Here is a 12,473-nt window from a genome sequence, read left to right as displayed (position 1 = left end):
ACACACGCACATATCCATCCACACATACAGACACAAGCAGACATATTTAAAGACCAAATATGTCTGCTTGTGTCTGTATGTGTGGATGGATATGTGCGTGTGTGCGAGTGTATACCTGCCCTTTTTTCCCCCTAAGGTAAGTCTTTCCGCTCCCGGGATTGGAATGACGCCTTACCCTCTCCCTTAAAACCCACTTCCTTTCGTCTTCCCCTCTCCTTCCCTCTTTCCTGATGAGGCAACAGTTTGTTGCGAAAGCTTGAATTTTGTGTGTATGTTTGTGTGTCTATCGACCTGCCAGCGCTTTTGTTCGGTAAGTCACCTCATCTTTGTTTTTATATATAATTTAATATAAATAGTTGAAGACAAACACATTGACATCTGTGTAGTGGCTACTCTTGGTAGAAGTGGTCAGGATGAGTGACTATCAAGCACATTCAGGTAAGTTTTACTTCATTACATCATATTAACATCATCTGGGAACAGTTTCAGATAAGGGCATCCTTAAATTCTAATGGGGAATTCTAATGTAAAATCAAATTAAATTACTTCATTCTATCATTACATATAGATTTTTTTATAGATTTAGAAAAGGCTTTTGACAGAGTTCAGTGGAACAAGCTGATGGATATCTTGAAGAGGAAAGGAGTAGATTGGAAAGAGAGACGACTGATACAGAATCTATATTTACACCAGAAAGTAAGGATAAGGATTGGAAATGAAATGTCAGAAGGAAGCAGCATTGGACGAGGTGTTAGACAAGGTTGTTGCCTTTCCCCACTGTTGTTTAACAGATACCTTGAAGAGATTATTGCGAAAAGTTTAGATGGGAAAAGAGGACTATGTATTGGTGGAAAGAGAATAGAATGTATAAGATTTGATGAAGACATGGTATTCGTGGCAGAAAGTGAGCGGGCAGTGAATAACATGCTGAAAGATCTGAATGAAGCTTGTGTGGAATATGGGATGCAGATAAACACAGCAAAAGCAAAGAGTATGGTCATCAGTACAAGACACAGACCGTCCAATATTAAACTAGGACAATCTACCATTAGCCAAGTAAGGGAATTTAAATATCTCGGAAGCACAGTAACTAAAGACTTGAGATGTCACCAGGAGGTGAAAACTAACTGCCATAGTGAAGGAGGCATTCAACAGAAAGAGGAGACTCTTATGTGGCAAATTAGATAAAGGACTACGGAAAAGGCTTGGCAAATGTTTTGTCTGGAGTGTGGCACTATATGGGACAGAAACATGGACACTGAGAAGAGAGGATGAAAAAAGGTTAGAAGCATTTGAGATGTGGATGTGGAGGAGAATGGAGAGAATAAACTGGATGGAAAGAGTGAGCAATGAAAGAGTATTGGAAACGGTTGGTGAGAGAAGATGTCTGCTGAAAGGAAAAAGAACTGGTTGGGACATTCACTGAGAAGGGAGTGCTTGCTAGTAGATGCTTTGGAAGGATTGGTTTGTGGGAGAAGACTGAGAGGAAGGAGGAGATACAAGGTGATAGACGACATAAAGGGAAGAGCAAATTATGCAGACCTGAAGAGGATGGCAGAAGACCGGACAGCCTGGAGAACTACCATGTGAAAACCTGCCTTTAGGCAGAACACTGATGATGATGATGATGACTATCATTACATATTCACTGAGGTAAGAAAATGGAACTTAACAAATGCTGCACTTGTAGAAAGTGCTGATTCTCCATGACACCCCAAAGTGTTTGACAACTGGCTCTCCCAATCTGGTTGTCCAAAAGCTAAGAGTATTGGTTCCAATTCTATGCTTTGTCACTTTTACAAAAACAGCCAATTTCTAAACATCTGAAACATTACCAGAATATTACACAGTTTCACTTCCAAATCATAGAGCTTTCTCTTGCTTGCAACATTCATGCACACAGGTCTCTCAGGACGATTTCTAATGCCTAGAAGCCATTTCCCATTCATGTTTAGGCAGAAACGTTTTACATATATTAGTAACCAACATGTATCCAGTCCTCAGAGTTCACTGTTCCTGCCTCATTGGCCACTGCAATTGGGCATCTTTGTGGGCAAGAATGAAATGGCACTCAATGATCTGCAGCAGCTCTTGTCACAATAAAGTTTTTTAGCTGTGAAACTCTATACATGGGCAAGTTCTGATCAGTCACACTATTTGTCAGCCTCAATTCTGACATTCCCGCACTCCATTTGCACTGGAGTGATTTTCACTGACAGATAACCCAGAGGGCATTATGCAGCGACACTTGAGAAATCTTTCACATCCTTCAGAGCTTGGCATCTGATACAGATTAGGTTATTAGATTAGATTTACTTTCATTCCAATTGATCCGTAGTGAGGAGATCCTTCATGATGTAGAACATGTCAGAAAAACAACAATACATGACAAATATTTACAACTCAAACAAATGAGCTAATGTACCATTCCACAGGTCCCAAGTGGCATGGTCATCATTTTTAATGAACAAAATTTTTTATTTATATGGCAATAAATGTGTAATACAACTACTAAATACTTACTTACAATGAACACATTACTGCACTGAACTGGTGCAGAAGTTAGATTATACTTACACACACTTGTTTACAATGAACACATTACTGCACTGAAATTGTTCACAAATTATATTGTATCAGTTGGTTCTACTGAGAAATTCATCGATGGAGTAGATGAAAAAATAATCTCCCCTTCTCCCATTTTTCTGCCTCTCCAACACATCAATCTTCCAACCTAGAGTTAAAAATATCTAACACAATATGCTCTGCAGTACGCTTCTGCCATTAACACACCGAGCACAAATCTACACCCATTAACTTGTTACCCACCACCCCACCTCACTATGTCGTCTGCTTGTACCTCAACTTCTTATCTTTGGCATGCCACTTTGGTAGTTTTTTGGTCCAGTGAACAGGATTACTCTGCATAAAATAACAACTTGGAAAATAAAAATTATTAAGTTAAAAAAATTTGAACATGTGCTCTTAAAAATTACACTTGTGCATACGTGTCAAACCTCAATACATTAATAACAGAAAATACCTGGAAGAGAGCACCATCTGACCAGTCTCCAAACCAGTTCAGAACACATCTGTTGAAGAGTGCAGGTGATGTTGCAGCTCTGTCTTTGAGCCCTTCAGAAGAAGGATTCATTGTAAATACAACATGCAAATTCTTCATCACCTGACCAGTAAACCATTTGTATAATTCCTCATTAGAATCCAACATCAGACCTTCTCGTTGGGCCCCTTCTTTACACTGTGTCATCAATGTTGAATATTCATCCCCTGTGAACAAAGATAGGGTGGAGATTCCATACACAGCAGAGACCCTAAAGACTGCAAACAGTATAGGCGTGAGATTACCTATAGCTAGAGAAAAAGACCCTGAAATTACTGGTGTAGTGACTGATGACATTAGATTGTTTTGTGTATACAGATCACCAAGTGGGAAGATTAGCATTTTTCTGGAAAAAAATGGCCAACTTACCAAGAATGAATACAAAGAAAAACATCATTATATGTGGTGACTTCAATATTGACATGGGAAAAGAATCAAAACCAAGGCAGATTTTGAAGAATGGTTAATACAGTACAATGTGGAGGCAACAATATCTGCACCAACAAGAGTGACTTCTCAAAGTCAGACAGCTATTGACAACATCATTACTAACATCAGTAGGTCTAACTACGAATCACATGTAGTCGTAACAGAGATATCTGATCATCATGGACAGCTGATCTGCTTCTGCAAAAGTAAGGACATAATATCTGAGCCAAAACAACCAACCAAAGAAAGAAATCAAGAACATCAGTGAACAAAATATTAACATTTTTAGAGCAATATTGAGCAGGGAAACCTGGAATGAAGCCCTAAAGGTGCAGAATGTAAATGAGAAATATGATTCATTTATTAAAACAGTTAAACACCACTTTAATGTAGCATTCCCCAGAGTAAAGAGACAAGAGAAGATGCAGGGCCAGACAAAGTGGATTACCAGTGAAATAACAGAACTGCGAAGGAAGTGCAGGATCTAAGATGGAGGGGTGAAGCTGAAAATTATAAAATTCTACAAAATATGTATAGAAATATAATATAAGAGGCAAAATCAAGAGCAATTAGTGCTACTATAACTAACTCAAGAAACAAGACAAAGGCAGCTTGGAATGCAATTAATGGTGAAAGACAGGAAAAAGCTGGATAAAACAAAGAAATAGGTATATGGTCAATTAAAATAAAAACCACTGTGGTTACAGATGGCAGAGAAATAGCTAACAAACTCAATGATAACTATATAAAATCCTTGTTATAAACCTAAAAGAAAGTGTTCAAAAATAAAGAGAAGGCTGTGCACATGGGTTTAGAGGTATATGAAACAAGATTAGAAAAAGTAGAATTCACTAGATCCCTAGGTATTACCTTGGATAACAAGCTGAAATGGGAACAACATATTAATTCTGTCTGTAAAAAACTCGGCTCCATCATATTTATAATGAGGCAGCTAGAACAGTATGCAGATAAACAGCTTTTGTGCAAAGTACACTATGAACTCTTCGAACCATACCTGCAGTATGGAGTGGCAGTGTGGGGAAAATCACAAATCCTAAAAATAAAAAGTGTGTTCACATAAAAAAGCAGTCAGAACCATATTAGGAAGAAAGACTTCTGGAACATGCATAAACTGCTTCAAAAGAGTATGCATCTTAACTATTTCCTCCTTGTACATATATAATGCTATGCTACATGTCACGAAAGATAGTGCCGGGTGGACTACATATGCTAGTGCAAGCATTCCACAATGCACATAGGAAGATTGACACATGAAGCCATACCCCACCAACTGACAATGCTTTAAAAAGGACCCCAGTACTCAGGTATCAAATTACTAAGTCTGCCTAAAATGCTATGTGACAACACGCATGACATTAAGTTTTCAAAGAACCTAAAAGACTATCTGGTGGAAAAGGAATTTTACTGTTGAGTTTTACTGTGATGATGAGTACTGTTCACATTAAATGTGCAAATATTGTTAATTATAATCAATGATGTTAGAATAGTTGGGAAGTATGTGATGATGAAGGTTTTTGTATTTTGGCGTGTCCTATATTACATGTACGTTCACTGTACACCATGTAATTCTACAGGATCAAATAAAATTCAATTCATTGAATAAAACATCTGAAATCCTCCATTGGTAACTGTTGCTAAATAGAACTAACTAAATTAAAATCAAGTGATACAGCAAGCATTCCTAAAAAACAGACCCAAAGTTTCAAATCTGAAGAATAAATTGCTTAATTTGGGCACAGCTTTGATGATTTTGAAATTACTGGCAGTAATATAAGAAAACAGATAATACTGAAACTATGAAAGTAAGTGCTTATAAATTGAGGATAAACAGACAGTAACTCTGACCCAAGAATATTTCTTAATCAAAGACAACCTGAAGTAACAGTAGAGCAAAAATTAAGCAGTATCTTTATATCTATCATGACCATAAATTACTGAGATATTTTTTTAAATCCCCATGTTCACAAATCTCAGTGATACTGACATTTAATTCATAAACAGTTTTATTACCTTCAAACAGACCAGGCACTTCTCCATTAGCTAATAATGTATTCATTCTTTCCAAAAATCCAGAGTCCAGAACATTTGATTCATCCAGTATGAAGGCTATTTTTTCATCTTTGCATCCAGCGCGTCGCAATACAGCTCTCAAGTCTTCATCAAAATCTTCACCAGTGTATTTGTTATGTACCTGTTACATAGAAACCGAACAATATGTCTGAAAATCATACAGTCTTTTTTAATATCTGGAATATTTAACTGTAATACATGTACCTTTATTTGGAAGATTGAAAGGCCATTCATCCAAGCCACAAATCTTGACAATGTGGTTTTGCCAGCACCAGATACACCAATTAAAAGCAAATGTCCTTGAGGCTGTCTGAAAATTCTATCTATCCTCAATACATGATCAAGAACTTCATCAAACAAGACAAGCGGAACATCCAACTCTTCTTCATAGAAAACCTGATTTAAAATAACAAAACCATTAAAAACAGAAGAAACCATCAAAAAGTTCACACATTCCACTGTACTTATAAGACAGGAAAGTGATTGTTACAGGTATAATGTGTGATGAAAAGCAGCCATACTTAAGACAAATGAGTTTCAATTCAAATTAAAGTGGACAAAAACGAAAAACTGCAGCATAAGGTAAAGTAATAAATACTTTTAAATTCACTAGTATACTAAATCTAAACTAACCTTTAGCCTGGCTTTCACATATTCTCTCAGCTCTTCCCTATCAACTGGCACATAGTCCTTGGACAACCAATTGCTGTAAAGTATTGGGCGAGTCAAAGCTGCTTCACGTTCAACTCCTGGGAAGTGTTTAAGTGCTACAACATCAATATTGTCATTTGTCCAACGACGCTCCACATCATCAACCAGGCGATCTTGAAACAGACGAAGTGCTTCATGTGCCCAAAGTCGCACCAGCCCTTCCACTGGGAGTGACTCCAGTGGCCTACAATCACACGACACAAAAGAAGATAATTATCACAAAGTTGGAAACAGCAGGGTGGGGGAGGAGAGGGTGGGGGGGTGGGGGGGGGGGGGGGGGAGGGGGGGGACCACCCTCAGTACCACCATCCACTTGTTTCACATTAAATTCAAAGTAGTAATCACATCTATACCTTGGCCCAGGAGGCAAGAACTGGGCTGAAATTACAAGGGAGAGAGAAAGGGCCAATTTTTCTTTTTCTTTCTTGTGTGGAGTATAAATTGTCTTTACATGTGAAAGCTTTCGACTATGCTTTAATGTGACTGTTATTGATCTCAAATGAAATAACGAGTTTACTGTTAACCATCACTGTCTGTTTATTTCCACAACACATTATGAAGATGTAGATCTCCGCCATCAAGTAGATTTATCTGGATTAATACGGCATACTGTGTTGCAACTTTGGAGTAATATGTGGTACTGTTTCCAGTGGTCGAAGGATCTTTTCTCAATTGTGTTATTCCATATACTCTATCACATTAGGTTTACAACTGGTAACAGTGAACATGTTGTTTCATTCAATATGAACTGTCAGTTCAGAAGAGGTTCTTATTTAGGATCAGTTAGAACCTAGGCACAGTTTTGTTAAAACAACAGACTGCCAACAAGATTTTAAAAGACAAGGACAGGCTGCACGAAATACACAATTAGCAAAACACATTTGTGCACTGTTTTTCTTGTCTGTTGGGTACTGCTGAATTTGGAAAATAGCACTCAGAATAGCGAGAGGTAATTTATGTACTTCATTTTACAGTATGAAAGGAATTGATGTTGCAGCTTACCTAATCGCTTCACATATACCTCGTACCCATCTTGTCATTTCTCGAGGAGAATATACATAATGTGGCTGCATGTCCTGTGTGAAACGCTCTTGTGAAGCTAAGTAAAATTCAACCATTGCATTTGTAAGTGGCTCAGCATATCCACGTAGAGATGGCACGAGTCTCAGCATTGCTCTGCTGAATGTGCCATAAATCTAGCAAAGAAAGTAAAGGATTTTGTTCACAGCTGTTTTACATGGTATTTAATGAAATCATTAGGCCATAATAGTGATAATAATAATAATAATAATAAGTCAGGTATACGGGATCAGTTTTCATGTGCAAGAAACACACTGTGCAACCTGCAATTCTGAATGAGAATAGGAAACAATATTAATTTTTCAACCACAATAAAACTTCTAACAATTTCCTCCAAATAGCAGATACCATTAAATTATGAACAATTTCCTCACCAGGGATACAAGCAGTTTAACAGCAATATTGCTTCTCAATAACAGACATTCTTAACAACAGGCATGTACGCAAAAAACTACCTTCGCAATGCAAATACAGCTTTTTAACAAAGGGGAACCTGGTAGAAAATGGTTGCAATTCCTGAAATTTTAAATAACAATCAACAGTACCTTGAGCCAGCACTCAATGTCTTATGTTGCTACCAAGCACATATAGCAAACTCCCGATTATCTGGGTTAATGTGGACCAGAGATTTCAAAGAAAACACACACACACACACACACACACACACACACACACAAACTGCTATTGACTTTATTTACAGAAAATGCTACATGTCACATCTGAAAGCTCATTTTTGCATAATGATCATCCTTTTCTGTTTCTGTTTTTCATTCAACTTTTTCTTGACTACAGTTCTCGTTTCCCAGAGAGTCAAAACATCAGTAGACTCAAATGAATGTTGTATAGCATATTCCAATAAACCAACACATCCAGTCCATCAATAAGCATGATACAGGTTCCTGTGTTGTCTTATCTGTGCACTCTTCCTCTACTGAATGGAATTTGTGTCATTTAGCCTCATTACTATAACCTTCACAGCCATTTTCAGAAGTGAGACTAATATTATCTTCACATTTTCTCAAGCCTTAAAAATCCCATGGACTGCATTGAGCACAATGACAACATGATCTGTAGGATGTCAAGGTGGGTTGTCCAGTGAAAGAACAGCTGTTTCAAGTAGCCCTTTCCCCTCTCTGAAAATGTATGCACAGAAACAAAAGCTGTTTCAAGTAGCCCTTTCCCCTCTCTGAAAATGTATGCACAGAAAGAACAGACTGTAACCAGTCTCTGAAGATAGTACTGTCCATTCTGACTCCTTTCTGATGGATGTATTAATGTGGTAAGCTCATTATTTCTTTAAGTGTATGCAGTTTTGTGATTTGCCACTAAATAATGGTTTCAATTTGTGTTCACACTTTGAACTTGCTTGGGAAAAAAAAGTTAGCCTTTCTTTACCAGGCTTATGTCTGGGAGCATGCATTTCAGTCTGAGAGGCTACAGTTAGTGTGGGCATTCCCCTCTAATACAGTCCAGTTTCATCAGATTTGTAAATGTTCCAGAAGCTTTGGTTGCATACATGAGTATCACCTTCACAATGGAAGTATAGAAGAATGGCTGTATTCCTTTCCTGGACATACTGATTAGGAAGAAGGCAGATGGCACGCTGGGCCATTCAGTGTACAGAAAGAAGACACACACAGACCTGTACCTCTACGCAACCAGCTGCCACCATCCAGTGCAACACCAGTCAGTACTGACCACCTTAGTACATAGGGCACGCATCGTTTGTGACAAAGAAAGCCTCTCAGGAGAATTACACTACCTAAGAGAGGTATTTTAGAAAAAGGTACAGTGAAACACAGATTGGTAGGCCCTTCAAGAGGAGACAGGCTGACAAATTTCGGGAAGAGGAAGAGGAAGAAGAAGAGGAGGAGGAGGAAGAGGAGGAAGATAGACTTGCCTTTATGCCATATTTTGGGGGCCTGTCAGCCAAAATGGGGAGGCTACTGAGAAAATAAAACATAAATACCATCTTCTGACGACTGCCGAAGATTAAAGAGCTGCTTGGCTCAGCTTAAGACCCACTCAAATTCCACACACCTGGCACATATAACATGTCCTGTGAATGTGGTGTACAGTAGACTGGACAAATGCAACGCTGCATCTCAAAAAGGTGCGAGGAGCACATCAGACACGAACAGCTCACCTGCTTCCCCCTCCACCCCAACCACCGGCTCCCCTGGACCCAGCCTCCCGCCGCCAGGTGGTGGAGGCGGGGGGGAAGCGGCGGCGGCACACTGCAGCTATAAAGGGACCGGCATCCGCAAAGTCTCAGCACTTCACCAGAAGATGATGAGTACGTCACTCATCGAAACGTCACAGTTTGAAGACACCACAACCCGGCTGGAAGCCCGAGAACTCTTCACCAAAATTTAACAGCTTTTTTACAGTTTTTTTGTTTCTTCTCTCATCTTTCGTATGCCTCTGCCATAAACCTGAGAAACTCTGCAGGTCCTCTAACCCATCAACAACATCTAATTTCTTTTCTAGTGTCAGAACAGCAAGTTTGCATTTAACTGTCATCTTGACAGTAAACATAAACTATCCTTAACTTCAGCAACAAGAAATGAGACATACATTAACACGCACTGTGTATGATCAGTTTTAAAAGCCATGGTATTATTGCAATCTATTTGTGGCTAGAAAATTCCGGTCAACAATGGAGTCCTCCAGGCAATGTATATCAACAAACTTTCATTTTTTATCAACACAAAGGAAGAATTCTGAAGGCAGCTGTCCAAGAATAAAACCCACATAATTTCCTTTTACTGTCTGCTTTAGGTAAGTTGGCAATTTTTGACCTTTGGCTCCTCGGGAATGGGCTAGGCAAATGTATGAACAGAAAATCGGTCACAGAAGAGAAGAGTCCTCATACATAAGATACTTAAGATGAAATGAGAAAAATTGGGAAAATATTTCAGGGATGTCAGACACTGGGATTGGGATCCCTCCTCTTCAGGCAGTAAAACAAGATTCATATACATAATATTGTAAACAAAAATTGTCATTTAAAAGGACACAATACTTCAGGCTACTTATTTTTCCAAAAACTGCCAAACTATGAAGGAATAATCTACAAACCAGATAATACACACACTGATAATTGGGAGCTTCTGTAACAGTTTCTAAAGTGCAGTAACCTTTGTGGTTACACCTTTAGAGCTGAGTGTAATGCACGATACAAAGGTTGCAAGAATAAAAATAGTTTACTTTCTCCTTCAAAGTTCAAATCATCAACATTTATGACAAAGAAAAATAAAAAATTAGGTGCTCAAGACTTTTCGATGTGCACGTAAAACACAGGCTAGTTTATTTATTTATTTATTTATTTAATCGTAAGGCTAGGCCCCCCCTTCGGGCAGACCTTTCGCCTGGTACCGGTCTTTCAATTGGACGGCACTTTGGCAATCTGTAGTCGATGAGGATGATGATGATGATGATGATGATGATGATGATGATGATGATGACAGCACAACACCCAGTCCCTGGGTGGAGAAAAGTCCTCAACCCAGACGGGAATTGAACCCAGGCCCAGAGGATTGACAATCTGTCACACTGACCATTCAGCTACCGGGAGCTGATGCAGGATAGTTACAAAATCAAACAATGGAAACTCCATGTTGGAATACTGGTACTGCTGTTGGTAACGTGCATGCATGAAGTGTGCTTGCTCGTGTGAATGTGTGCGAGTGCATGATGCACATCAGTTACATTTTGAGAAACATGCTCATTTCCCAACACACCATTCTTCAATGTTCTCACCTTGCTTATGAGTTGACCTCTTATTCACAAAAAAGATCACTTAACTACTAAATTACGGCATCATGAGTTTACAGCAACCATGGACTGAGTCGTTAAGTTCAGAATTAAGTGTAAGACTCTTTCAAAACATATCTAGTAACTCCAGTTCAGATGACAAAAACTGGAATCTCCAAAGATTACAAAGAAAAAAATGTGTTTAACTGACAAGACTTCTCATTTTTCAAGAGTATGTCCTTAAAAGATGAAAAGTTTTCAAGAGAAAAACCATTTGAAGATAAATCATTGACTTTCTGTCATCAGAACAACAGGTGAATCAGAAAAACATTTGATACTCAAGGCTATGGGATCTAAATGTTTTAATCCACTTGGTTCAGGAAAACAATGTGCAGTGCTATTCAAACAGCATGTTTGGGTGACAAGCACAATAATAAACTGAATGGTTGTAGGCATTTAATTGAAAAATTAGATGAAAAAATAGGAAAGAGATTTTGTGGGTGTACAAAGCTACATCACACAGCTATGTTACTCTTAAAAATATGATGATTATGTTTTTGTTGACAAATATTACTACCCATTGCCAACACCTGGATTAAGGGACTATTAATAAACATTTTGTATAGATAAAAAGCACCGAGACATTTTGTATCAAATGGATGATCTTGTAACTGCAGGTGAACTAATAAAATCTATCAGCGTACTGCACAAAACTGAGTAAATATCTTCTGCTTTGAGACATATTTCTTTCACCAGAAGTCACAATTGTTTCAAAGAAGGTGTAGTACACTTAAAGACTGTCAAAATAAAGATGGCAGAAAAACAAACTGAGACAGACTAAAGCTTGGAATCTAGCACTCAGTTTATTAAGCTCTCGCCAACTGTATCATCCATCTGAGGTGGAAAATACGAGATGATGTGTATTTCACAGAAAGCACAACAAATGAGCATCAAAAGAATGTAGCAAACATCACAAATAACATCAGCAGTATTTCACAATCTGGTTGGAATCCAGGTGGCAAGTACACACAGCAACATAGCTTGCAGCACCTGCAGGAGACTACTTGGTCAGTTGTCAAAATATTAAGCAAAAGAATGGAATCAGTGAACTCGGTTGAACTCCCAAAAGCACACCATTAATCAATCATGCCAAGAAAACCTGACTGGACAATTTCTATGTACATACAGCTCATTTCACTCTTACATCTATATTTGCAAATATACTCTGAATCACTATAAATAATGTAGCAGTAGGCACTTTTATTTTTCCATACTTTAAGATTTA

The 12,473-nt window shown here is 38.3% G+C and overlaps 1 protein-coding gene across 3 annotated transcripts in view; it reads right to left on the bottom strand.

Annotated features, from left to right (window-relative positions):
* LOC124787868 (dynein heavy chain, cytoplasmic) overlaps positions 1 to 12,473 on the bottom strand; it is a 233,671-nt gene that overhangs the window by 79,582 nt on the left and 141,616 nt on the right. For all 3 annotated transcript variants that reach the window (XM_047254836.1, XM_047254837.1, XM_047254838.1), the window contains 5 exons: positions 7,355 to 7,548; positions 6,275 to 6,536; positions 5,846 to 6,037; positions 5,582 to 5,762; positions 3,044 to 3,288 (listed from right to left, as the gene is read on the bottom strand). In XM_047254836.1, the coding sequence (XP_047110792.1) occupies positions 3,044 to 3,288; positions 5,582 to 5,762; positions 5,846 to 6,037; positions 6,275 to 6,536; positions 7,355 to 7,548 (1,074 nt within the window). The remainder of the gene's footprint in view (positions 1 to 3,043; positions 3,289 to 5,581; positions 5,763 to 5,845; positions 6,038 to 6,274; positions 6,537 to 7,354; positions 7,549 to 12,473) is intronic.

This window comes from Schistocerca piceifrons, chromosome 3 (genome assembly GCF_021461385.2).
Source record: "Schistocerca piceifrons isolate TAMUIC-IGC-003096 chromosome 3, iqSchPice1.1, whole genome shotgun sequence".
NCBI lineage: Eukaryota > Metazoa > Arthropoda > Insecta > Orthoptera > Acrididae > Schistocerca > Schistocerca piceifrons.
The sequence above is the reverse complement of the archived record's forward strand: the minus strand, read 5'-3'. Positions and strand labels throughout refer to the sequence as shown.